General features: G+C 42.2%; 1 protein-coding gene and 1 pseudogene across 2 annotated transcripts in view; both read left to right on the top strand.

The window, feature by feature from the left end:
• The first annotated feature begins 2,441 nt into the window (after window positions 1-2,441).
• Window positions 2,442-10,501, top strand: LOC130131649 (acidic mammalian chitinase-like; annotated as a pseudogene).
• A 1,760-nt stretch (window positions 10,502-12,261) lies between these two features.
• Window positions 12,262-27,666, top strand: part of arfrp1 (ADP-ribosylation factor related protein 1) — a 52,411-nt gene continuing 37,006 nt past the window's right edge. For both annotated transcript variants that reach the window (XM_056273619.1, XM_056273620.1), the window contains exons 1-6: window positions 12,262-12,631; window positions 12,903-12,990; window positions 15,000-15,082; window positions 24,603-24,684; window positions 24,789-24,859; window positions 25,266-25,366. In XM_056273619.1, the coding sequence (XP_056129594.1) occupies window positions 12,539-12,631; window positions 12,903-12,990; window positions 15,000-15,082; window positions 24,603-24,684; window positions 24,789-24,859; window positions 25,266-25,366 (518 nt within the window). In that variant the 5' untranslated portion in view covers window positions 12,262-12,538. The remainder of the gene's footprint in view (window positions 12,632-12,902; window positions 12,991-14,999; window positions 15,083-24,602; window positions 24,685-24,788; window positions 24,860-25,265; window positions 25,367-27,666) is intronic.

Below are 27,666 nucleotides of genomic sequence, written 5' to 3'. Positions count from 1 at the left end.
AGCCCCAGGGTGTTAAAAGCCTGTGTCCTCCAGTTATGTGGCGTGCTTCACCATGTCTTCAACAAGAGCCTTAGACTTAAAAGGGTCCCCGTGCTGTGGAAGACATCCTGCTTCATTCCTGTGCCTAAAATGTTGCATCCCAAAGACTCTAAGGACTACAGACCGGTAGCATTGACTTCACACATTACGAATACCCTGGAAAGACTTATCCTGGATCAGCTTCGGCCCATGGTCAAGCCACACTTAGACCCCCTCCAGTTTGCCTACCAGCCCCGGCTTGGAGTGGAGGATGCCATCATTTACCTGCTTATGTCTATGCCCACCTGGATAAGCCAGCGAGAACTGGGAGGGTCATGTTCTTTGACTTCTCTAGTGCCTTCAACACCATCCGGCCGGCTCTAATGGGTGAGAGGCTGACAGCAATACAGGTAGATGTCCCCCTTGTGTCCTGGGGCCTCATGTATCAATCGTTACTATGGGCAAATTTGTGCATACACATCCATGGAATTTTTTAGCCCTCAAGATTGTCTGACAGCAGCAGCAAAGCATGATGGTTATTTGTAATTCCTTCCACCTAACATCTATTGTCTACCTCTTGCAACAAGCAATCACTCAGGCCTGCAAAGACATCAGTGTTAGCCAATCGGTGTCTAAATTCAGGGCTTACCCAGGTTCTATGCTGGTCTCTGAGACAATCTTCAGGGCTAAAACATCCCATGGGTGTATACTCACAGATTTGCCCATAGTAACGATTGATACATGAGGCCCCTGGATTGTTGATTACCTTACTGGTAGATCACAGTATGTGCGCTTGCAGCATTGTGTGTCAGACAGAGTGGTCAGCAACAGCTGGGCTCTGCAGGGGACAGTCCTGTCTCCCTTCCTTTTCACCCTCTACACCATGGACTTCAACTACCACACAGAGTCCTGCCATCTTCAGAAGTTCTCTGATGACTTTGCTATAGTCGGATGCATCAGTAATGGTGAGGAGGCTGAGTACAGGGCTGTGGTGGGAAACTTTGTCACATGGTGTGAGCGGAACCATCTGCAGCTCAACGTGATTAACACAAAGGAGCTGGTTGTTGATCTGAGAAGAGACATGACACCAGTGACCCCTTTTTCCATCCAGGAGGTCAGAGTGGACACTGTGGAATACTACAAGTACCTGGGGGTGTATATAGACAATAAACTGGACTGGGCTAAGAACACTGATGCCCTCTACAACAAGGGACAGAGCTGTCTCTACTTTTTGAGGAGACTGAGGTCCTTCAAAATCTGCCAGACAATGCCTGGGATGTGGCATGAGTCTTTGGTGGCCAATGCTCTCCTGTTTGATGTTGTGTGTTGGGGCAGCAGGTTGAGGGTAGTGGATGCAAACAGGCCCAATAAACTGATCCGCAAGGCCAGTGACGTTGTGGGGGTGGGTGGAGCTGGACTCTCTGGCGGTGGTTTCTGAGAGGAGGATGTTGTTGAAATTATGTGCCATCATGGACAATGTCTCCCACCCACTCCATGACGTGCTGGTCGGGCACAGGAGTACTTTTAGTAATAGACTTATTCTGCTAAAATGCACTACAGAGCACCACAGGAGGTCATTCCTGCCTGTGGCCATCAAACTTTACAACTCCTCCCTCAGAGTGTCAGTCAATAGTCATTAGACTGGCCCTTCGACTTATTTTACCCTGTCGGGTGTTTGTTTGTGCTGTTTGTTTTATGCTGCAGTAATACAGTATAGATAGGGTGTTATATGCTGGAGCATGGTGCACATATGTTTATATATTTTATTCTTATCACTATTTCTTATTTTATCTTGTATTTGAATGTATTTCTGTTTTTCTTCTTTCTATTTTTTTACTATTTTCTTGTTATCTTGTTAGTTTTTAGTTTTTCTTTACTAGAGTGTAAGTGTCTGTAATAGGACCCATTTGCCCCTCGGGGGTAAATAAAGTATTTCTGATTCTGATTCTGATTCTGATTCTGACAGGAGGACAGACTACACATGCACACAGGGGAGACTCACATCACACCATTCTTCAAGGGGGTAAACAGAGTGTCTTAATATATGAAATAAATTACATTTTTTATATATGTCACTTATGAAACATCACACTTAAAATCCACTGTTTTGTTTTAGTTTTTTGATGGACACAGTAGTGTACATTTGTTAATGCAAAGATTTATTATGATGAATTTACCTATGGGTTGTGTTAGACAATGTACTCTACATGGTAAGTGTTAGGCTTGTTTATTAACATGCAGTCTTGTGGATGTTGAGAAATTAGAAACATGGTAACAGAAAGGCATGTCTGGATTCTTAAATGCAAACATTCAGAACAAAAATCAAATCAAATCTTGCCTCTTACACGATAACACATTATGATATTACCATTAACCTTTTTACAGTAAAAAAAAAAAAGGAACCTGTGCACTTTGAAATCGGGATGACCAAGCTCACTATCCTTGCGGGTAACTCATTATAACTTGGATTTTACTCATCATCTAAATACCTTTAATCTAAAGGATCTGTAAAGTAAATATTCTATTGACTCTCAATTCTCTTCCTTTCTCCCTAGGGCTGTGTCTGATACTATGCCAGCTGGGTAAGTAATGCCTCACATAGATTATTTTTCAAACATGGGATGACATAAGAATACTAGCTAATACTAGGTTTTTGTCTTGATCATAGGTAGCAAATGTTTTATGAGCCTGCAAGCCACGCAGCCTCTTCACATATTTCCACCATGTAGATGACTGACCGTGTTCTTTCTCTTCAAAACAAAGGAGCCGCCTCTCAGATGGTGTGCTACTTCACCAACTGGTCCCAGTACAGACCTGGTCAAGGGAAATACACTCCACAAAACGTGGACCCCTTCCTCTGCACCAACCTGATCTATGCCTTCTCCATCATCAACAGCAAATTATAAGCTGGTCACCTACGAGTGGAATGATGAAGTCTTTACAAGTCTATTAAGTCTTTTTTCCCCAATTTGAGACGGTTTGGACATGTGTGGGGGAGAGATGCTGGATATATTGGGAGAAGGATGCTGAATATGGAGCTGCCAGGGAAGAGGAAAAGAGGAAGGCCAGAGAGGAGGTTTATGGATGTGGTGAGGGAAGACATGCGGGTGGCTGGTGTGACAGAAGAAGATGCAGAGGACAGGAAGAAATGGAAACGGATGACCCACTGTGGTGACCCCTAACAGGAGCAGCCGAAAGTAGTAGTAGTAGTAGTAGTAGTAGTAGTAGTAGTAGTATTTTCTCCCCAACTACACTTGGCCAATTACCCCCCTCCCGAGCCATCTCAGTCGCTGCTCCAACCCTCTGCCAATCCGGGGAAGGCTGCAGACTACCACATGCCTCCTCCGATACATGTGGAGTCGCCAGCTGCTTTTTTTCACCTGACAGTGAGGAGTTTCGCCAGGGGAATGTAGCGCGTGGGAGGATCACGCTATTCCCCCCAGTACAGGCGCACCGACCGACCAAAGGAGGTGCTAGTGCAGCGACCAGGACACATACCCACACCCGGCTTCCCACCTACAGACATGGCCAATTTTGTCTGTAGGGATACCCGACCAAGCCGGAGGTAACGCGGGGATTCGAACCAGCGATCCCCGCGTTGGTAGGCAACGGAATAGACCGCCACACCACCCAGACTGCACAAGTCTTTTAATGACGTATAAACAAAGCAGTAGTTAACACCAAATCTTCTCCTCCTGGCAACATAAGAACAACTTACTGCTGATCTATGAAAACAAGGCGTAAAAATAGGCATAAAACATATACAGCTTAGTTGATTGCTGAGTTTCAAAAAACATACTTAGCTCATGTCCAAACTGAAGAATTTCCCCGAGGCTACCAGATATTAACTGACCCGCTCGTGATATGAGTTTGAGAGTGTTTGTTGAATTAAATTTCGTTAATATGCCTTAATGAAAAATTGAGCTTGTTCATGAAAAAAAACTTATGACCAAACAAGGTTCAAATGGTACTTTCATCGTTTCTGAAAGAATGTGTTTTGATTGTATGTTATCAAAAATGCAACATATGATGAAACCAGTCATTCTGCATCGGTATCTAACCTGTTTTTGCTCGTAGCCCTCAGTTTCACCCTAGGGGTAGAAAGAAGACAGTTTAGTATGGCATGCTCATTGTTAAGCCTGCATGTCACCATTAAATCGAGGTATCATCATCACACTGAAGGGTATGAAAAGATACAGGTATGGAACAGGCGTTGAGTTCCAGATATGATTATAACGTCACCAGTACTCTGTGTAAAAGTGGGACATTTTAAACTCTGAGGACACAATGGGCATCCTTGTCTTTCTTGTTGAGACAAGTGTAAAATATGTTTAGCATTGTATTGGAGATGTATTTGAATATTGTTACATAAATACCAAATGTGAAGGTTGCAAAAAAACTAAACAAAAAAACAAAAAAATGATAGACTGGCGGCCTGTCCAGGGTGTCTCCCCGCCTGCCGCCCAATGACTGCTTGGATAGGCTCCAGCGTCCCCGTGACCCGAATTCGGATAAGCAGCTTGGATAATGGATGGATGGATGTTGAGACTTAGTTATGTTATATATTTGTAACTAAGCTGCTTGATTGTTCATTGATATCTAAAGTATAAAATGTAATCTAATTTTGATTGCACCACTCAACTTTTCTGACCTTGCGTATACGTTTTAATTTAAAAAGAAGAAAAGAAAAATGAAACGGTAATCGGAAAAGAGTGCTGAATCCATTGGAGGACACGTTACACTCAAATATCACTCTTTTGACAGCTTGTGGTTGTTCATTGCACTTATACATCCGATACACAAAGGCTAACAAAAGACTCCTGACTATAACTCACGCCACAACACTATCCAACACATAACACATCTGTCATCATCTTCCTCCAGAGAACAAGGCTACTTTGGGACATGCTGGGGTAAATGTTGTGAACTTTCCTGTCACTGTTCCATGTGACTAGACAGTAATCTGAGGTAATGCTTCAGGTGATCTTAATACACGTCACTCCCATTATTTCTCTTTCTCCACTTTAGAGCTCAAACTGAGAAGTAAGCCAAGTCTAGGATGAATGCAGGAATAACGTCTACAATTGGTAAGAATTTCCCTGAGTTGTCAGTCTGTAATACCGCTTTTGTGGAAGTGTTAAAAAAACAACTCCTGTAGCTATGTTGGTGTGTATATTTAAAACTGTTATATGTTCCAGTATATATACAGCCACTTTTATTATGTTGCATTGTTGAACTGATACTTTATGGTGCCTCCTACAGTGGGTCTGCATCTATTGATTCAGACTGGTAAGTAGTTTTGTTCCTATGCACCGCACAATAATTGCAGGTTTATTTTATTCAGCAAGTTTTATTCAGCAATTTTTATAATGAAAAAACAACCTCTTTTTCTTCTTTCCTCAGTCCAGAAGCCACAAGCAAACTAGTGTGTTATCTCATGAACTGGTCACAGTACAAAAGCAGTGTGGGTAGATACCTGCCAGAGAATATGGATCCTTCCCTGTGTATCCACCTAGTCTACACCTTCGCCATCATGCCAGTGAAATCACTGAACATGAATGGAACAAGAAAACACTCTACAAATAATTCAATATACTGAAGAGGAGGCAAGATTTCAATGTTCAGATTTTCATGTTTAAAAATAGTTGCCAATACAAGTTAGACAAAATATTCAATCAAGTCATTTTCTGTCTCTCTTTCTTTCATAATCCATATTTTTATATTGTTCCACAATGAGCTCAGGAGATCAAGGCTGAGGACTTTGTTGTCAGTTAGAGAAGCAGGCTATAGCAGGTCTCAGTGAGTTGGATCTTTGTTCTTATCTTTATGTGACTGTCTTCCATCTAGTGCTGGCATGGAGGAACAGCTACAAGTGATCTATTAGGGGGCGTCCAGGTAGCGTAGCGGTCTATTCCGTTGCTTACCAACACAGGGATCGCCGGTTCGAATTCCCATGTTACCTCTGGCTTGGTTGGGCATCCTTACAAACACAATTGGCCATGTCTGCGGGTGGGAAGCCGGATGTGGGTATGTGTCCTGGTCGCCGCACTAGTGCCTCCTCTGGTTGGCCGGGACGCCTGTTTTGAGGGGGGGGGATTGGGGGGAATAGCATGATCTTCCCATGTGCTACATCCCCCTGGTGAAACTCCTCGTTGTCAGGTGAAAAGAAGCAGCTGGCGACTCCACGTGTATCAGAGGAGGCATGTGGTAGTCTGCAGCCCTCCCCAGCTCGGCAGAGGGGGTGGAGCAGCGACCGGGAAGGCTCGGAAGAGTAGGGTGATTGGCTGCATACAATTGGGGAGAAAAAGGGGAGGGGGGGAACCTAAACAAATGACCTATTAATAGAATTGTATTACTTTTTTAATTTCTGTCTTTTGCTATTTATTAGTGATCCATAATTATTTGAAATGGGAGAGTTTTCTATAGTGTATAGCCACCTGCTCATCCATCCTAGGTTCTCAAGCATGATGTCTGATGCAGACAACCATCGGACATTCATCCAGTCAGCTAACAAATTCCTAAGGATTCATGGCTTTGACGGTCTGGATTTGGACTGGGTGTACTTAAGATCACACAGAGGTCCCCCAGAAGACAAGTAGAGGTTTACTCTGCTTTGTAAGGTACGTTTGCAAAAGCACTGTCCCCTTTCCTCAAAAGTTTTCCAAATTATCAGTAATTCCGTCACATCCAAATTCAAATCAATCCTTTTTTATTTAAAGTGATATTAATTGGCTTTCATATTTGAGACTGTGCCAAATCTGATTTTAGACATTATAATGCTTATTAATGACTTTTATCTGCATAATTGAATTTAAGAAGAAAGAAGAAGAAAGCCACTTTATTTTGTCGTTGTATTCTTGTAACGAATTTGTCTTCTACATTCAACTCATCCTATTGTATAGGAGCAGTGGGCAGCTGCAGCACCCGGGGACCAACTCCAGTTCTTCTTTTCATTGCCTTGGTCAGGGGCACAGACAGGAGTATTAACCTTAACATGCATGTCTTTTTTTTGACTTAAGACAAATTGAGACTTTCTATGGACCCACAGTCACCATGGACCATGGTGAATCAGCTATGCAGAGACATGGTGTCTAGCTGATAGACTGTCTTTCATTCAGTTATTCTCTCATTCGGGCTAAAAACGGCCATGAAGATGTGATTCAATAGTTCAATGTAGGCTTTCTCTTCATCGTGGTACAGGAGACAGAGGTGGCAGCGCTCAAGACTAAAAAGTAAAAATGGCCTGTCTCAGTTTAACATACTTAACTCTGGATTGTATTTTATAGAAACCAGACAAAAGTGGATATCATTAAAAACACACGAATGTCCAATTGCCTTCACTATGACTGTCCACCACTGTACATCACAATTACTGTTGATTAGTAATTCTATCTGATATTAGAGTGGGCTCCATTTTCTCTTTGAATTTCCCTGAGCTTTCGGAGGCTTTTGAGGCTGAACGCAAGAGCAGTGGGAACAGACAGCTGATTCTCTCCACAACAGTGACACCAGAAACAAATGTGATCGATACAGGATATGAAATCAGCAGATTTCAAAGTAAGGGCAGCTCTGGCGTCGGCTCATCTTTAACTGGTTTTGCCATTAGCTGATAGAATGTTGTTCTACTGGCACCTCTTTGTTTACCTTTGTGGGGGTATGTGTGCATGTCTATGTGTGTGTTTTTGTCTGCATGTGTGTGGGTCAAGGTAACCCAAATTCATCAGTGTTACCTTTGACCTCCACTTGGGTGAGGATGGATTGGCAGCTCACCAAAGCCTGCTGCACCATGGGAAACTCACAGCTGAAAACACAACCAGCATAGTAGGAAAACATTTTAAAGTAACAAATATCCATGATATCATTATTATCACCCCCCCACACACACTTTTTTTCCCCCAGTTGTATCCGGCCAGTTACCCCACTCTTCCAGCCGTCCCGGTCGTTGCTCCACCCCCTCTGCCGATCTGGGGAGGGCTGCTGCAGACTACCACATGCCTCCTCCGATACATGTGGAGTCGCCAGCCACTTCTTCTCACCTGACAGTGAGGAGTTTCACCAAGGGAACGTAGCATGCGGGAGGATCACACTATTCCCCCCAGTTCCCCTCCCACCCGAACAGGCACCCTGGCTGACCAGAAAAGGCGCTAGTGCAGCAACCAGGACACATACCCAAATCCGGCTTCCCACCCGTGTATACAGCCAATTGTGTCTGTAGGGATACCCGACCAAACCAGAGGTAACACAGGCATTCGAACCGATGATCCCTGTGTTGGTAGGCAACGGAATAGACTGCCACGCCACGCCACCCGGACACTCATTATTATAATTTCTAAAGAGAACTTTAATAATGCCTGGATAATGCATTGGGAACTGGGGGTGAAGGCAATTGAGCCAGTGAGCCAAGTTTTAGCTCACTGGCTCAATACATAGATTTAGACATAGATACTATAGACATAAATATAGAAACACAGCTATAGATATTAATATAGGTATATCCTCAGTAATGACCTGTCTCATCCCCGCTAGGATTCTGTTATGCAATACTGGCTTAACGAAGGAGCCCTGGCAGGGACGCTGTTAATGGGATTTTCCACCTATGGACGTTCTTTTACCCTCTCCACAGCAGAGAGAGGCCCAGGTGCACCTGTCAGCGGCCTTGCCAAACCTGGACCATATACCCAACAGACTGGCCTCTGGTCCTACTATGAGGTAACAGGATCAGCGAGTCTCTCTCTCTCCCTCTATCGATCTGTCTATCTATCTTTATACGCAATATTGATAAAGGTGCGAATTACGGGGGAGTAATGGAGAGCTCTCCTGAAAACATGATTTGGGATTATTTTCATTTATTTATGGGGGGGGGTCACAAAAGCAAACTGACCATAAGAGAAGAATTTATTCATTCTTCTTAATTTATTCCTATTTATTTATTTATTTTAGTTTATATTTACCATGTTCATGCATCTATTTATTATATAGTCCATTGTATTGCTGTATGGCCTTTGCAGGTGACCTATCCATTTCTTAGCTGCCAGACAATTGTTGTGCTCTATTCTGTGTTGTTTGTTTTGCTATTTTTTCTATGAAACTCACATCTTTTGATATAGAGTAAGTATATATGCTTGTGTCATGGATGTTTCATTGTCATTATAAATCCTCATTGTAAGTTCTCTCTGAGGCATAGACATGTCCCAAAACACAAAAAGGAAGCTTCCCCAAAGGCTGCGGGGTGGTTTGCACCCTCATGTAGATGCTACATCATCACCAACAATAATGACAATAAAAGCACTTTTAAACTTTTGCAAAGTGTCATGGGTGTGTGCCATATGCTGCTCCTTCCTCAGACCTGCTCATTTCTCAAAGGGACCACAGTCCAGTGGATCGATGGTCAGAATATTCCCTATGCTGTTAAAGGAAATGAGTGGCTGGGCTATGACAACCAGAAACGCTATGATGCCAAAGTACATGACCCTCACAGAGAAGTATGAAGCTATATTCATAGTTCCCTCCAGATTTGAGTTTCTTTCCAATCGATTTAAAATAAAATTCAGATGTGTTACTCTCCCCTGTTCCTCCTGTAGGTCGACTATCTGAAACACAAGGAGTTTGGTGGGGTGGCTGTATGGACAGTGGACATGGATGATTTCTCTGGGCAGTTCTGTAGACAGGATAGATATCCCCTGATATCACATCTGAAAACTAAGCTCAGTATAGGTAAAACAAGTATAGTGTCATTCACTGCGGTTATAGACAACACACTGTAGATCACACAGTAAATAGCAATAATTTCTGCAGAGTTCAGTGGAACAAGGTCAGCCTTGTTCTATCATTCCTTCATTGGTTAAAGCTGCTAAGAGGAGTTTTAGATTTTTGTTGACTTTGCATAACCCTGTGGACAAAAGCAGTAGTGTTTCACTGAATAATGACATAAGATCTACATTCCCCCTCTGGTTGCTCATGTATTTGTTTTGAATATAAAATTGGGAGATGTTGTGGTGTTTTGGGAAAACAGGTGTTTGTGAGCGATGAAGTAATGAATCTGTAATTGTGGCTATGTACCCCATCTGTTCGCTGTAAATTGTTTCATCAGATTTTGCAGGGAATCCAACCTGGAGACAAGCATTTAGGATAATTATGCAGCAATATTTATGTGCAATAGCAATACCATATGTCAGCCATATAAAGGCAACAAAATTACACTGAGACTACTAACTGGTGAAAAACACAATAAAACATAATAAAAAGTACATTTAATGTATTTTCTTGTGTATATTTTTATGTGCATATAAGATTGGATTCCACTGACATCTCCACAATCAGTCCAGCAGTGCTGTCCCCCACAACCTCCTCCTTGCCTCCTGACACACAAAACTACTCCCTGATCACCAAGACCACAGCAACACCAGGCAGCACCTGCTTCCAGAATATCACTGTTATGCATCCTAGTGATGACTTCTGCATGCACAAAGCTGATGGACTGTAACGGAGATCAGAAAATCCACAGACCTTTTACGAATGTGTGCAGAGCAATACAAATGTAACAAGGTGCCACACTTCCGAAACAGAGCACAATGGCCAAAGGTCAAGCGATGTCACCGGGAGGCTTACTTCTAGCGTGTTCTTCCACTGGTTGTAGGTGGAGTAACATGGGATTTTGTTATGTGACGAGAAGGATGCACACCACTCCCTTATTCTTTACTGAAAGGAGTAAGTGTAAGACCCATCTAACAAGAGCACATAGTGCAGTGTCTATATCATTAACTTGCATTACTAATAGTAATATTTTTATTCATTGCTATTTCTTTTGCACATTTTTTTTGCCAAACATTTATGTAATTTCGACTTACCTTGGTATGTTTCTTGGAACTAAATAAATATTTTGCTTGACTGCCAAACCACCCGTGAATTCTATTATGGCAACTCAACTATATGAACGTGTTGTACAGGAGGTAATTCCTTTTTTTCTCGATATTTATATTGTTTAATGTACAAAAATGTACAATGTACAAAAAAAGAGGAAAGAAATAGTCCAACAGGGTTGTGGGGAAAGTCTCTTACATTTACACTTTCTAATTAAGCAAAGACTCTCATCTAAAGCAGCTTACAAGAGTCAGCAACTGGCAGATATATTCATGTGTCAAGACTACACCATAGGAACCCGAGTAGTAATATCATAGCGCATATTATCCATCCACCCATTATCCAAACCGCTTATCCTGTTCTCAGGGTCGTGAGGATGCCGGAGCCTATCCCAGCATTCATTGGGCGGCAGGTGGGGAGACACCCTGGACAGGCAGTCAGGCCATCACAGGACCATATTATGTCCAGTGTAATTAATGTAAATGCCCAACGGGCAGGTCACCAATAGTGACATGAATAACCGAACAGAATTCATGCAGAAAGGTGACTTAACTGTGTAAAATATAATATAAGCTTAAAATAAATAATAATAATAAAAAAAAACCTGGATGCTTGCACTAAGATAACTTCAAGAGTATCAATGAGGATTAATGTGTACAAACAAATGATTATTAGTAACTGCTTACTTTTCACTCAGCTCTAGTGATTTTATAATTTCTCAATTTTGCACTTGTGTAAATTGGGCTTTTTCACGTCTTATATAAAACAAAACAAAAAGTTAGTTCTTTTCAACATCCATCTCGCTGTTTCCAACCTAAACCATTTGAACACTATGAACTCATAGCAGTAATATTCCAGAGGACTTGAAAACAGTCGTCGGTCTTACAGTCGTCGGAAACCAATTGTGAACAGAGAAATAAATTTGTCAATGAAATTGAAAATGTATCTTTAAAAATAAAAAAAAGATAAATTCATATGGAAATAAATGAATTTAACTGCATGGAAAATATGGAAATCCTTTAAGAAATATTTACAGAAATAAATGAATAAATAAATAAATGTGAAATAAATATAGGTAATAAGCAGAGACGAATCATTTTGATGTTTGTCCTCCATAGTTTCATATGGTCAAACGCACAACTCGTTAAGTCGGGTATCATTACAATAACCTGTGTGTTAGTATGTTGGACTCAGTTTGGTGAGGAGCGCTCGAATGCGTCATAGGTATTTGCACATGACCCTCGAGAAACAACGAAATGTTATCTGGGAAATGTAGTTTTTATTGAACTCAAACTCAATAGATTGAAATGCCACATTAGATTATATTTACTTCAACTCCCATAGTTCTGAAAATCCCAGTCTGTTTACGTTGCATCAACGTCACTGCCATGTTTACCAAAGGAAGAGAGAAGCCAAAATGTTGAAGTAGTCTACATGCAAAATATAAAGCTGTTTTATAGAACCATCCAAAGTTAAATGCCCCAGCTTAGTTTATTATGCCACTACAGATGTATGCACAGGTGCAATTTTTAGTCTCGTTTGTAAACCAACCTAAAGTAAGCTAAACTAAGCTAAGCTAAGCTAAGCCAAGCCTCGCTAGCTAATCAACATTAGCCAGAGTTAGCAAATGGTTGGCAATTAGTTTACAATTTCGATAAGGATGTATACGCTGCTATCTGGGTTGTATAAATATATGTTCCAAAAAGACGAATACTGTATCTTGATCCTTGGACTGGATAATGCAGGAAAAACGGTTGGTAACAATCTTTCTTTTTTTTTCCCTGATGAATTTGCCAGCAAAGTAATGACAGTCTTATTAGTCCTGTCTTGTGGGAAAAGCTTTGTTGACCCTTGTAATCATGTGCTTAGTCTGCTGTTTAATGATTCCAGGCATATGGAGACAAAAAAATTAGTGTTGTGTTTCTGTCTAGCATAATTTATTACCATTCTGAAATGAATTCACCTTGCTGAACTTGTTCACAAAGTTACTGCTTTATCAAACGTAATGTTATCTTTCCCAACAGACCTTTCTGGAGCAGACTAAAACAAAGTTCAGTAAGAACTACAAGGGAATGAGTTTGTCGAAGATCACCACGACAGTTGGCCTGAATAGTAAGGGTTATCAAATCCATTTTTAACTATGCTGCTCATGAAGTCTTCAACACTTGCAGTTTGTGTAAGGTTATAATTTGTTTAGATAGATAGATAGATAGATAGATAGATAGATAGATAGATAGATAGATAGATAGATAGATAGATAGATAGATGGACTATTGTCCTCGGAGAATAAATTCTTTTTTACAGTCAGTACAGATTTGCAACACAAACAAGTCATCAAAATCTATCCATACATTATCCAAGCCGCTTATCCCAACTGGGGTCACGGGAATGCTGGAGCCTATCCCAGCAGTCATTGGGCAGCAGGCAGGGAGACACCTTGGACAGGCTGCCAGGCCATCACAGGGCTAGATCAGCAAAAACATGATACAATAAGAGACATACAAGACACAACAAAAAAAAAAATTAACGTAACGAACATTTTCCTGTACTCGAGCAGGAATCACAATGTAAGAAGAGTGTTTTAGGGCATATGTGGCGTGGGAACAAAGCTGAAGTTTGCTGAAGCAAACCATCATTTGATGGTGTTCTGAGTCTTATGCAATCATAGGTGGTATTCTAGCAGCGGCGAAGTAGTCTGATAGATTGGAGGGTTCAAGATCAATTATTTTTGTGGTTGCGTATGTTCTGATGGTGACTAAGCATACTGAAAAAAATGGGAATGATTCAACAATGCTACAACATTGGAGGAGGTAGGATGGGACTCTGAAGGAAAATTGGCATGAAGCATTAGGAGTTATTTATTCATAATGTATTTGATTCTCTATACCATGTTGGTCAAATCTGCTTAAAAGAGGTCTGTTTCATCTGGTGTTAGGCTCTGAACCCCCTAGAGAAGAGAGCAGTAAGGATTGTCCTGTTACTATTGTACTGGGACCTGACATGGGGTAAATCATATAGAAAGCGCTCTGAAAGTCTCTATCTGGGTCCATATATGGAAGCGTTTTGCAGTGTCTTGTACTCTTATCTAATTGGCGATGACCACATGTTTAACCAAACTATGATACAACATAGGGAAAATGCATGGTTTAAGTTGACAAATCAATAAATGTTTCTTTGTCTAAGGAAAAAGGAATATAAGGGAGAAGACTCCTTTGTTCAGTGCGAATGCAAGGAGGTATTCTCATATTGTATAATACTATTTGTCTTGTCTTGCCCTATATTGTACAGTACTAATTGTCTTTTATTATCATCTATCATTGTTTTATGTTATTATATCTGAGTCCAGAGTGTTTACAGGTAAATTTCCACAACAGGACAGACAGTTTTTTTAGTGTGCAGATAACCGAGAGGCTCTGTTGGCAATATGATTGAATGTCTATGGTGACCAGTGTAATACCAAGGTATTTGACAGCATAAACCACCTTTACTCAATCTCTCGTAGAATTACATTATAACTGGGTGATTGATAGATAGATGGATAGATAGCTAGAGGAAATTTGCTTGAGGATTTTTTTTTAATTTATTTTTTTTGCCACAGTCTGTACATTGAAATACCAGTATACTTCCATACATATTTGAATACACTCATAGATTAACACACAATGACATTCAATGGGATGTGGTTACACAGATATGGACAGAGACTTTCAGTGAGGTATTTTGTTCCCTGCTACGGTAGAGTGGATAAAACTCCCCAAGCAGGCTTGTGTGCTATGCAGGGGGTGTGGGGTGCTGTACATTTGAAATACAAGGTTACAGGATCATTTCTAACCGTCAGTTTAGTAGAGAATGTAGAGAATTGGGCTCAGTACGCATCCCTGGGTTGCACAAGTACTGGTAGTGATAGTGGCTAATATTGTGTTGTCAACCCATACAGTTTGAGGTCTATTACAATAAAGGTAATAGATCCAGTAAATAAGTGGGGATGGGACTTGAAATTCTCTGAATTTGCTGATCCTCTGATGCTGTTGGATTATGTTGAAGGCAGAGCTGAAGAGTTGTTATGGTGCTGTTATTGTCAGGCAAAGTCATATTTAATCATATCTCGTTTTCCTCCACAGTTGGCACAATCGATGTAAGCAAGGCCCGTCTAATGTTCTGGGATCTTGGAGGTCAGGAAGAACTTCAGTCATTGTGGGACAAAGTAAGTAAACAAGACACAATGTACTGTCCTCATTAGAGGAGGAGAATCCAACATAGTTCATCTCAATTCACATTTCCCTGTATTGCCAGTTTAGTTTGTTTTTGGCACAGTAGTGGAGTAATGCAATTATCGATCTTATTTTAACTTTTAACTAATGTATTTAGTGAAATAAACATGCCATCTGTTCAATTTTAGCATTTTTCACTCGTAGAATAAAGCTTTAATTTTCATGTGACTAAGAAGAGTGACATTAAGTGCATGTTTTACATTTTATAAGATTACAAAGAGTCTGTCAAGTACACTTTTTTTTCCCCAGTCACTGTTAACTTTTTCTGCTCCCATTAGAAATGTTTTAGTCAGAATGTCCATGTTTTTGAGACAGAATAGAGAAATAAACAATCGATAAACAAACAAGAAACAGTTGAAAAGAAACTTTTTTTTGAAGTGGCCTTAGGTGCCAAACAATACAACAACTTATAAAACAGAAAATAACAGTTGAAAGAATTAAACAATGAATCAAGAATGAAAATGACAAATGAAAAAACAACAAAACAACTTAAACCAAATCGCAAAAGGTATGTTCAGTGGTACTCGATGCTCATTAGATCCCGAATAAGTCAGTGAATTCAAAGAGGAAACAAACCAGTTCTGTATACATATGCATAGTTTTTATGAGTACTTGCTTAGAATCAAAATTATTCTTATGGGTTTCCATTAACTTGCTTAATGCGCAATTTGAAATGGCAAACTAAAAAACGAGTAATGGAAACACGTGAATTTCGAAAAAATAAATATTGCAAAAAAGCTTATACGCTTGCATGAGATGGTTGATGATTTTTCATAAAATTGAAATGGAAACACATTTTTCACATTTAAGTGAAGGTAGCCACACCTAAAGGGGGACTGCCCATCGTTCCGACAGACCATTATTCTGAAACATCAATATTCCGAAAAATGTCCCATAGGGCCAAAAGCCCGTTATCCCAAAAAGAAAAACCCAATGCTCCGAAAATACACACTCTCCATTGTGAATCATTGATCTGAACTGTCCAGAGATAAATACAAGAGTTGATATTTCTGGTGAAGTAGAGATTAAATTTTCACAAGTGCTTTTAACCTTACACCTCCTATTCTTGCAATTAATGGTATCTTCGCAACTAAGAAATTAAGGGCAAAAAACTCGGGGGCAAGTGTGTATTTTCAGAGCAGTGGGCTTTTGTGCTCAGGATAACAGGTTGTTGGATGAATGGCCTCTTAGTCAAATGGGACATTTTTCAGACTGTTGGGGTTTCGGAATAATGGGCCGTCAGATGTGGCATGGCACCTTATAAAGAGTGATGGCTATGCGCTTCTCGGTTGGAACTGGCTCCCTTGGGCATGATACGGCAGGCACCACAAGGGATCATGTTGTGTTGTGTAACTCATCAAATGTTATGCGGGTCATTCTGAAGTTTTGGATCCACAGGACCTCTTTAAAATCATTGCGGACAATGACCCCCCCCATAAATCCCAGATACGTGGCCACTGCCGGGTATAAAGGGTTTGGCTTTCCATCATTGCATGCATCACATGTCCTCGTCAGCTTTGATTAAACACTACCACGTCTATTGTGGAGCATGCAATCGAAATCACCGTGCCAACACTTATCAGGTCTTGGAGACTATCGGGAGAGGAGAAAACCCAGCTTTAATCACATGACATCACTCAATGGAAAGTCATACCATATGCTGTTGTGTTTTGTCAGCTTTTTTTTTAAATTGCTCCCATTTTTTGCAAAACTGCAGTGGAAACCCGCCTAATGATTATTTGTGAATCCCTTTTTAACTGCACACATTCATGTGTATTTTCAACAAGGACATTCACCTCTGTTCACTTTGTACAGTTACCACTAAAAGTATACAGGACATTCAACTTTGGTTACCTTGAACAGTTACCAATTCAAATATAAGGACATCAATCCTGGATTACCCTGCACAAGTACCAACATAAGTGCACAGTGCATTCACCTTTGTGATCTTGCACGGTACAAATACAAGAATATGCACGCTAAAAACCCATCTAAAGGTAGCAGGATTATTCAGAAGAAACAACCTCTCCCTATTAATTGATATGAAAGGTGCCATACTTTTTTTGGGGGGGGGGTTCCCCCTTTTTCTCCCCAATTGTACTTGGCCAATTATCCTGCTCTTCCGAGCTGTCCCGCTCGCTGCTCCACCCCCTCTGCCGATCTGGGGAGGGCTGTAGACTACCACATGCCTCCTCCGATACATTTGGAGTCACCAGCCATTTCTTTTCACCTGACAGTGAGAAGTTTCACCAGGGGGACATAGCACGTGGGAGGATCACACTATTCCCCCCAGTTCCCCCTCCTCCCTGAACAGGTGTCCCGACCGACCAGAGGAGGAGCTAGTGTAGCGACTAGGACACATACCCACATCTGGCTTCCCACCCGCAGACACGGCCAATTGTGTCTGTAGGGATGCCCAACCAAGCTGGAGGTAACACTGGGATTCGAACCAGCGATCCCCTTGTTGGTAGGCAACGAAATAGACTGCTACGCCACCCGGACACTGAAAGGTGTCATACTAATAGCACTGCAGGGACCAATGCTTGTAAGTATCCTCTCTCACAAAGTGAGACTAAATGGGTTTGTCAGCGAAGTTTGGGTTTAAGCCTGGGGTTTTGGTCTTTGGTCCAACTCACTACACCATCTGCCCACTTGACTACCATGGGGTCAGTCGTTCTGCCCCCTGCCTCTTGAACTCTCTCCAAGACATTCGCAATATTGACTCTTTCCACCTTCAAATCCCATCCCAAGATACACCTTTTCAAACTAGCATATTCGTTCTGATCCTGACTTCAATGGTTACACCCACATAGAGTTTTGCATTGATGATGATTTTATACCTATTTATTGTATTATCTTATTATTGTTATCTTTGTTTAATTTTATGATGTCTTGAGACATTGCTGTTTGTTAGGGGTCTAAGCAGCAAAGCTGCTGGAACCCTATCGTATCTGTTAGGATTATTATCATTTGTCTTCGGCCCTAAAAGTATTTGGGTCTCAGAAACCGTAACAGCTACAGTTCCCAAACTTGGCAGATAGTTTGGAACTCTCACCTACAGACTCTGGCTCTATAACATCAAACTTTACATTTTTGCCATTTATCTTTTGAACCTTAAGTCTCAAAAACGAAATTCTTTTTCCCCCCTTCATTCTGTGGGTCCAGATGAATTTAAAATCGAAGCCGTGTCCATTCGAGCCTAGAAATAGTTTCTGCCTTTTTGAATTTTGTCCAAATCTGTTTTTGTTTTTTTTTGCTACTCCTACAGATTTTGAGTAATGGTCACAAAGAACTGCTTGTCCTGTAGGTAAGCTCTAAACCAGTTGAGAACTGGGCCAGATAGGCTGACCCATTTTTCTAATCTCTCTAGTAAAATATGGTCAACAGTGTTGAAGGCGACACTGACATCCAGGGGCACAAGAACAGATCATTTATTAGAATTTATGTTCATATGCAGATCATTCACAACTTTTATAAGTGCTGTTTCTGTGCTATGTTGAGATCGAAAACCTGATTGATAAATGGCTAGAAGGTTGCTTGATGTTAAATAGTTGTTAAGCTAAGAATAAATTGTTTTTTCAAGTATTTTGCCGAGGAATGGTAAATTGGAGATGGGCCTATAGTTGGCAGTAACTGTCACATCAAGGTTGCTCTTTATCAGAAGTGGTTTAATGACAGCTGGTTTAAATGCTGCAGGAAACATACCTGACTGAAGAGAGCAGTTAATGATTTCTAATACCTCAGGTGCTAAGCAATTAAAAACTGTTTTGAAAAATATGGTAGGGAGAAGATCCAAACAGCAGGTGGAGGACATGAGCTGCCCAGCAATATTGTCTAGTTTTTTAAGGTCTTGAGGGTCAAAGTGAGACATGGCTCCAGTGGTATTTATGGAGAACCGGACAGTAGGTTCATTTCTGGATCTTGAGGCAATCTAATGGCAATTTTATTATTGAAGAATGTAGCGTATTGCTCACATTTTTCTGTGGACAGCATCTCTGATGGGGTTGGAGATGGTGGATTAATAAGGTGGCATGGTGGCCCAGTGGTTAGCACTGTTGCCTCACAGCAAGAAGGTCCTGGGTTTGAACCCTAGGCCGTTCCTGGTCCCTTCTGTGTGGAGTTTTCCATGTTTTCCCCATGTTTACGTCCGTTTCCTCCCACCATCAAAAACATATGTATGAATTAAATATAAATGTAGACCACCCCTCCAGTGCATGGTCATCTTTAGAAAGTAATAACAACTCAGTACTAAGAAAGCTCTGTAAAATCTTCGGAAAAAAACCAAAACATTTTTACCTAGATAAATTCATAAACAGGAAACAAAAACTTGAGTGCCCAGTTAATATGGAGGTCTGATCACAGAAAAAAACCCTTTGCGTTTCTTGATGGTTTGCTTTCAGAGATACAATATAGATTCTATGCATAGGCTACAACCAGCCTTTGCAAGCTTGTAGGGCCTTTTATTGTTGATGCATCTCATGCAGCCATGTGTTCACTGTGTTTTAGTAATGGAATATTGACTAAAGTATTTTAATAGGCATTTATCCTACCCACAATTTCCCCCTTCAACCCTCTCGAGCCTGTTTGACCATCAGCGTTACCTTTTGCTGTTATAGTGCTATTTTTTGTTTCTCACATGTATTTATTATAGTGATTTTCTCTTGTGTGAGATACATGGCACCAGCTCTATGTATGTTGCATATGATTTGTATGGCAATTTGTTCAAACCGAACACAGACCCTTTTCTGTCAACGGAACTCAAAGTTTGATGAAAAGACTCGAGCTGACAGATTGAGCTTATAACCATCGTTTTGAGAACTAAATCTGTGGTTGCCAGCGTAAAGTTTTATGAGACAGCCATATGGGAAACCATTTGGATATTGCGCAACGTGGCAAGTACTCTAGCAAAAGCACAATTTGTGCCTAAAATGTTGCGATATGGTGAGGTTAATACTACAAGGATGTAATCCACAACAAACAGTTAAAAATACATTTCAGATTTGTCAGAGGCACATACACACTGTAGGGCCAAGAATTCTGTTCAGATGTGGAAATGCACTGAAAATGTTTCCACAGAATGGAGGAAAAATATGTCTACCATAGAAGAAGTTGACTGACGACACCTGCCAGCTTGTCTCCACAAACTAAAATACTTTTCTTTTTTGGATTTTTTTTGTCCCTTTTTCTCCCCAATTGTATCCAGCCAATTACCCCACTCTTCTGAGCCATCCCAGTCGCTGCTCCACCCCCTCTGCCGATCCGGGGAGGGCTGCAGACTACCACATGCCTCTTCCTTTTTCTCCCCAATTGTATCCAGCCAATTACCCCACTCTTCTGAGCCATCCCGGTCGCTGCTCCACCCCCTCTGCCGATCTGGGGAGGGCTGCAGACTACCACATGCCTCCTCCAATATATGTGGTGTCGCCAGCCGCTTCTTTTCACCTGACAGTGAGGAGTTTCGCCAGGCGGATGTAGCACGTGGGAGGGTCACACTATTCCCCCCAGTTCTCCCTCCCCTCTGAACAGGCGCCCCAACCGACCAGAGGAGGCGCCAGTGCAGTGACCATGACATATACCCACATCCGGCTTCCCAACCGCATACACAGCCAATTGTGTCTGTAGGGATGCCCGATCAAGCCGGATGTAACACGGGGATTTGAACTGGTGATCCCCGTGTTGGTAAGCAACGAAATAGACCACTACGCTACCCAGACACCCCCCTCAAACTAAAATACTTGTTTAAAGTTGCCCACTCTGTTGGAAACAAGCGTAATCTTGACCTACATCTGTTTTACACTGATTGACAGATTCAGTATTCAGTCAAAGAAAATTGTCACGTACTGATATATGCCTATCATTTCTAGTTTGACTTAAATTAATGTTATTAATGTAATGTTAATATAATTTTTCTTTAATTCTTTTTTGTGACTTGTCATTTTTCTCTGTGATTCGTTTTCTAATTTGTTCATTTGTTTTGCACCTGAAAGCCACTATAAATACTTTTGAAAGGTTTTTTTTGCAAATATTCGTGCAGTTAACCTACAAAGCAAGAAGTTTTCCTAACTAAGAAACAGCATAAGATTTCTGCACGCAGTATGGTTATTTTCTTAGCAGGGCAGGCTATGCTAACTGCTAGCCCACGCAGACCGGCAGTTCTGACTGTCATCCTGGCATTCACTCTCTTGGACAATGATTTTTTTTTTTTTGTGCTGTTGGATATATGTGTTTTGTAGTTTTTTGTAGTTTGAATATATGTGTTCTTGTAGTTTGGATATGTGTTTTTGTTTTTGTGTTGCACTGCTGTGGGCTGGGGTAACAATATTTCATTTCATTTCATGTGCGCAGGTGCATGGAATGAAATGACAAACAAGTGTTCCTGATTCCTGATCATTATAAATGGTAAATGGATTGCATTTATATAGTGCTTTTCTAGCTACAACAGCCACTGAAAGTGCTTTACAATCAATGAATGCCTCACATTCACCCATGCACACACACACACAGACATGCTTGCTTGCTTGCTGGTTGTCCATCGTGTCCGATGATGACCATCTTCTCCTATTTGTGAGTCCTTTGGTGGCTGAATAGTCCGATCCTGGATGCACAGTTGCGGTTGCAGACCGGGCATGTAAAAGGGGTGTTGGAGTCCGCGGTGGTGTAGCGGTCTAAGCATCGGCTTTGTGTTTATGCAGTTGCCCACTGGGGACCGGGGTTCGCGCCCCGGTCTCGTCAGATCCGACTATGGCCGGATTCGATGAAGGAGCAATAATTGGCAATGCTGTCTTCAGGAGGGGGGCGGAGTCGGCTTGTGTTCGTCACATGAATGCATCTCTGGGTGTGTCGGAAAAAGCAGTGATTCGGCCTGGATTCGCCTTGTCGCGAAAGTGGCGAGGCATCTCCTTCGAGACTGCCGGCTGGAGAGATGCAGTTGGCGAACGCATACAGTATGAGGGTGGGTATTTGAATTAGAATAGGGAGCGATTGGCCACTAAATTGTGAGAAAAAGGGGAAAATTATAAATAAATAAAAAAAGTGGTGCTGGAGGGGGCAGGGGTAGCTTTGCGAGCATGCCTCTTCACATGCTTTGCTACACGATATTGTGTGCGCTGGTTTTCCATATACTTCACTCCCTCTGAGACATGAGAGCACCAGGTGGTGCGGCAGGAAGCAAGTTCCTCCAAAGAAGAGGGGTTGATCTGGCATCTTTTCAGTGTGGTCTTCATTTGGTCTTCTTCTGCCCACCAGCAGTGCATTGACCAAGGCGTAGTTGGCCGTAGAGGACTTTACGTGGGAGTCGTTCGCTGGGCATGCAAATAACATGCCCAAGCCACCTGAGTTGATGGTGGTTTAGGGTAGACTCCACGCTGCAGCTGCCTGCCTGCTCCAACACCTCTGTGTGTGTGGCACTCTGTCCTCCCAAGTAAAGCCGAGATCCTCCAGAGACATTTCACATGGAAGGCCTCCAGGCTTCTGAGATGGTGGCTGTAGATGGTCCATGCCTCACATCCATAGAGTAGTGTAGAGATGCATACTGCTCTGTAAACAAGCACTTTGGTGTGGAGACTGAGGTTGCTGTTCTGGAAAACCTTTCTACTTAGACGACCAAAAGATGTTGAGGCTTGTTTGAGGTGGTGCTGAATCTCATCGGGCAGAAGAAGATACCTGTGCAGAGATGGTTTTTAGAGTGGCATGGGGGGTGCACTTCTCCCAACGCCACATGACTTGACTGTAGAGGAGATGGTTCCGATGGCAAGGGGGATCCCTAGACGACCGCCACCACACAACTGCAGGAGGCTGCCGGAAATCCAGTTTTTCGGAAACTGCCTCGAAGCATGCCGCCACAGCTTGCTTTTCTGTTGGGGTAAGCTCCCTTAGCCTTATGTCTTCCCAGACTCACCCACAAGGCAGCGGGGCAGTGGTTGATAGGTACCAGGGCATGTCCACCAGAGTGGGCCTACACACCATATCTGTGGGGCCCACTGCTGCTCCGAGATCCCCTGCCAAGTTAGCCTGGGGCCGCAAGACCCCAGTTACCATGTGTGGCCACGGGGAGGCCTGGCAGGAGTCTTGGTGAAGAAGAGGCTATGTACTGGCAAGGGAAGGCTTTCACGCTAGGATGCTTCCCTATTCACCACAAAGGCTAGCCAGCGGCATCAAGCTAAAGGCAGGAGGGATGCAAGTGGGTTGGAAGAACACATGCACCTTCCCTCCAACTACACGCTGCTGCACTAGACGCATCACAACACCCTGTGAGTTGCCCACACACACACACACACACACACACACACACACACACACACACACACACACACACACACTGATGGTGTTGTCAGCCATGCAAGGCGCCAACCAGCTCATCGGGAGCAGTTAGGGGTTAGGTGTCTTGCTCTAGGACACCTTGACATTTTTGCAAGGAGGAACCGAAGATCAACTGGCAACCCTCCTGTTACCAGACAACTTGCTCTACCTTCTGAGCCACTGTCACCCCATAAATTATGTGTACATTTATATGAGTAATGGATTACATAATAGATTACATTTTTATAGTGCTTTATCTAGACATCCAAAAGGCTTCACAGTGAAGGAGGGAAATCACCTCAACCACCACCAATGTGCAGCACCCACCTGGGTGATGCAAGACCACACATCAGCTTGACGTGGAGTGGGAGGAATCGTTGAACCAATTAAACAGGGGGATGATTAGGTGGCCAGATGGAGAGAGCCAGTTGGGAATTTTGCCAAACACTGGGGTACCCCCTACTCCTTGCGATAAGTGCCATCGGATCTTTAATTACCACAGTGAGTCAGGATCTTGGCTTAACGTCTCATCTGAAGGATGGCATCTCCTACAGCACAGTGTCCCTGTCACTGCAGTGGGGCATTGGGATTTTTATATAGGACCAGAGAAAAGATTGCCCCCTACTGGCCCACCAACACCACTTCCAGTAGCAAGTCATTTCCCCCGCAGGTCTCCCATCCAAGTTCTAGCCAAGCCCATACCTGCTTAGCTTCTGTCATTCGGCAGAGCCAGGGTATATGTTGGTACGGCTGCTGGCCATACCAGCTAACTTAAATTTTTTTTACTTGACAGACTTTCCAGACTTAATAGCAAACTGACAAAGGTTCAGTTAGTATTTTTCGGTTACTCTCCTTAGTTTTTTTTTTTCTTGCTTATATGGCTCAAATATTTTGATGTCTCACAATTCTCAAACCTTTCCACATTGAATAGCAATAATTTTTTTGTGTTGCATTTCATGATTTCCTGTCAGAAAATGACAGTTTAAACTTATTGATGACTATAAATAAGTACTTTTACCAAAAGTCAACATATTAATAAAAGATCAGTACCCAGCCCTTCTCATGCAATGTTTTAATCATCTCCAAAGTTCACTGATTCTCTTTGAGCCTAAGTACTTAATCTAATATCCTGTTTTCCTGTTTTCATCCTTAAAGTACTATGCTGAGTCCCATGGAGTTATCTATGTAATAGATTCCACAGATGAGGAGCGTCTATCACAGTCGAAGGAGGCATTTGGTATGTATCATCCTATGCATTTACCCTACATTATGTGAGTGCTGTGTTGTTGCATCTGCACTTGTTAGTTGTTAGATTGACAGGTCCTTTATCATCCTGTCCAGAGAAAATGATTAGCAGCGAGACTTTAGAAGGTGTCCCACTCCTTGTACTGGCAAACAAGCAGGATGTAGAGGTATGTAATGTGTATAGTTACACAGTTAGCGTAACTGACATTTTGTTGTTGCAATTACAGTCACTGTGATAAAAACACACTTGATTGGTTTATGAAAAAAGTGTAACTACTAAAGGGTGTGTGAAACTTGTCACTCAGTTAATGGCCAACAGTCAGGGTAAGGTGTGTCAGGATTAATAAAGTATGTCGATGCCATACTTGCTGTTAAACGTGCAAGAATAAATGTTGTTAAGAATTTTATTTTGCGGGTTTCTTATTATTTTGGATGAGAATAAACGACAGTATACTGCAATTACTTTTTGGTTACAAATTCACCCTGATTAAACTGAGCCCATCACACGTCTTTATCTTATTGGTTGCTTCAACTTATCATTCCACCCATTAATCAAGTCTGTTACCTCCTCAGAACTGTTTGTCTGTGCCGGACATCAAAACAGCTTTTAGTGACTGTGCTCCAAAGATCGGAAAGCGAGATTGTCTGGTGCAGCCTTGTACTGCCCTCACAGGGTAAGTTTGTTGTATTTTCTGTCATGGATCCCGGCATGAACATAAATAGTACTTCAGATTAATTACAAGTTGACTGGATAAACTGTGGCTAAAGCAGGTACATTAATGAATAACTCAGATGAGTGTGCTTCATAGTGGCTTCTCATTGCCACTGTCACAAATTAAAAAAAACAAAATATTAAAGGTGTGGTGTAATCAAGGCCTCTTCGCAAGCACCTAAGCTTAACCATAAAGATTTGTTGTTGTTTTCTTTGTTGTGTAAGCTGCAACAATTTAGTTATCACTTATCACTTCTCCATTAAAACAAAGATGTGTGGTGAGGGCATCCAGGTAGCGTAGCAGTCTATTCCATTGCCTACTGACATGGGGATTGCCGGTTCGAATCCCCGTATTACCTCCAGCTTGTTCGGTAATCTCTACAGACACAATTGGCTATGTCTGCGGGTGGGAAGCTGGATGTGGGTATGTGTTCTAGTCATTGCACTAGCGCCTCCTCTGGTCGGTCGGGGCACCTGTTCAGGGGGGAGGGGGAATTGGGGGGAATAGCGTGATCCTCTCACGCACTATGTTCCCCTGGCAAAACTCCTCACTGTCAGGTGAAAAGAAGCGGCTGGCGACTCCAATTATCGGAGGAGGCATGAGGTAGTCTGCAGCCCTCCCTGGATCAGCAGAGGGGGTGGCGCAGCGACCGGGACTCCTCGGAAGAGTGGGGTAATTGGCCAGGTATAATTGGGAGAAAAGGGGAAAAATGAAAAAAAAAGAAAAATGGTGCAATGCAGGATGTAACATATTGTAATGAAAGCTTTATGTATGGCAGGCGGTTTATCATTTATTTGTTTTAAGGCACTAGTCACTAAACATTAGACCCTAGCACTTATTTCTTAAACACTAGTTGCTCTTATGACTGTCACTAGTTGCTATTGTAAAGTCATTAGTTGCTAGAAATTAGATACTAGTTCCTAAAAATTAGATACTAGTTCTATTAGAATAAGCACTAGTTACTAATTTGATTATGACTAGTCAGTTCTCTGTTTTACTAGTTGTTATTTATGTTATTTGTCCGTCGCAGCGACAAGAACCATCTAGTCATCCTGTGATGGATGACTGATGACTTGCGCAATGATTAAAGTGAGGAAGAGTTGTGCATCATCAACCCCACTCTCACGTCCGAGACCACCTACTACCAGTGGCAAGGCTAGCGAGACGACTGGCAATGGAGACGGATGCAGATTTTTCCTCAGGGTTTCTACCCGAAGTCTTTCCCGTAGACGAGTATACCCGCAAGGCAGCGGAGGTTTTAACTCAGAGTTTGCCTTCTTCTAGATGAACTGCCCGATAGGCTAACGAGCTTCATCTACCCAGGTTTGAAGTTAGAGTTGTCCTTCTCCTAGATTGGTTGCCAACCAAGGCCAACGAGTCCAATTGACCCACTCAGCTATACCACAAGGAACCCGGTCGCCCCCGCAGCAGACTTTGTGAAAACAGGAGGTACCACGAGAAGGTGCTGCTGTGGACACATTTGTGTAGGAGTGGCCATATGCTAAGGTCCTGATGGACCCGCGGCAATCACTACACCAGGAAGCGAGAGGCCACCACACCGCTTCACATTCCTTTTGGCAATTAGGACATCTGGCCCAATACTCAACACCTCCCGTTTTACTAGTAACAATTCAATAAACACTAGTTCTTCTATTTTAGTTACTAGTACCTAATATAAAGGCAGTAATCGCTATCATATTCTTACTAGGAAAATACCAAGCTGCTTTGAACTGAACCTTATGTGGCATCATACTATATTAAATGTCAATTTTTCATTAACTGCCAGTCACTATTTAAATAGCACTAGTTGTTAATCTAATTCTACTAGTCATTATATTTTAGTCACTAGTAACTGTTCATCGATGACTGGTTGCTATTCTGATTTTCACTTGTCACAATTACATTGTTACTAGTTGCTATTCAGTATTAACAAATAGCTTTTTTATTTTTTTCCCCTTTTTCTCCCCGATTGTACTTGGCCAGTTACCCCACTCTTCTGAGCCGTCCCAGTCGCTGCTCTACCCCCTCTGCCGATCCGGGGAGGGCTGCAGACTGTCATGTTTCCTCCGATACATGTGGAGTCGCCAGCCACTTCTTTTCACCTGACATTGAGGAGTTTCACCAGGGGGACGTAGCATGTGGGAGATCACGCTATTCTCCCCAGTTCCCCCTCCCCCCTGAACAGGCGCCCCAACCGACCAGAGGAGGCGCTAGTGCAGCGACCAGGACACATACCCACATCCGGCTTCTCACCCACAGAC

Source organism: Lampris incognitus, chromosome 2 (genome assembly GCF_029633865.1).
Source record: "Lampris incognitus isolate fLamInc1 chromosome 2, fLamInc1.hap2, whole genome shotgun sequence".
Taxonomy (NCBI): Eukaryota; Metazoa; Chordata; class Actinopteri; order Lampriformes; family Lampridae; genus Lampris; species Lampris incognitus.
This window is presented reverse-complemented; position numbering and strand designations above follow the sequence as displayed.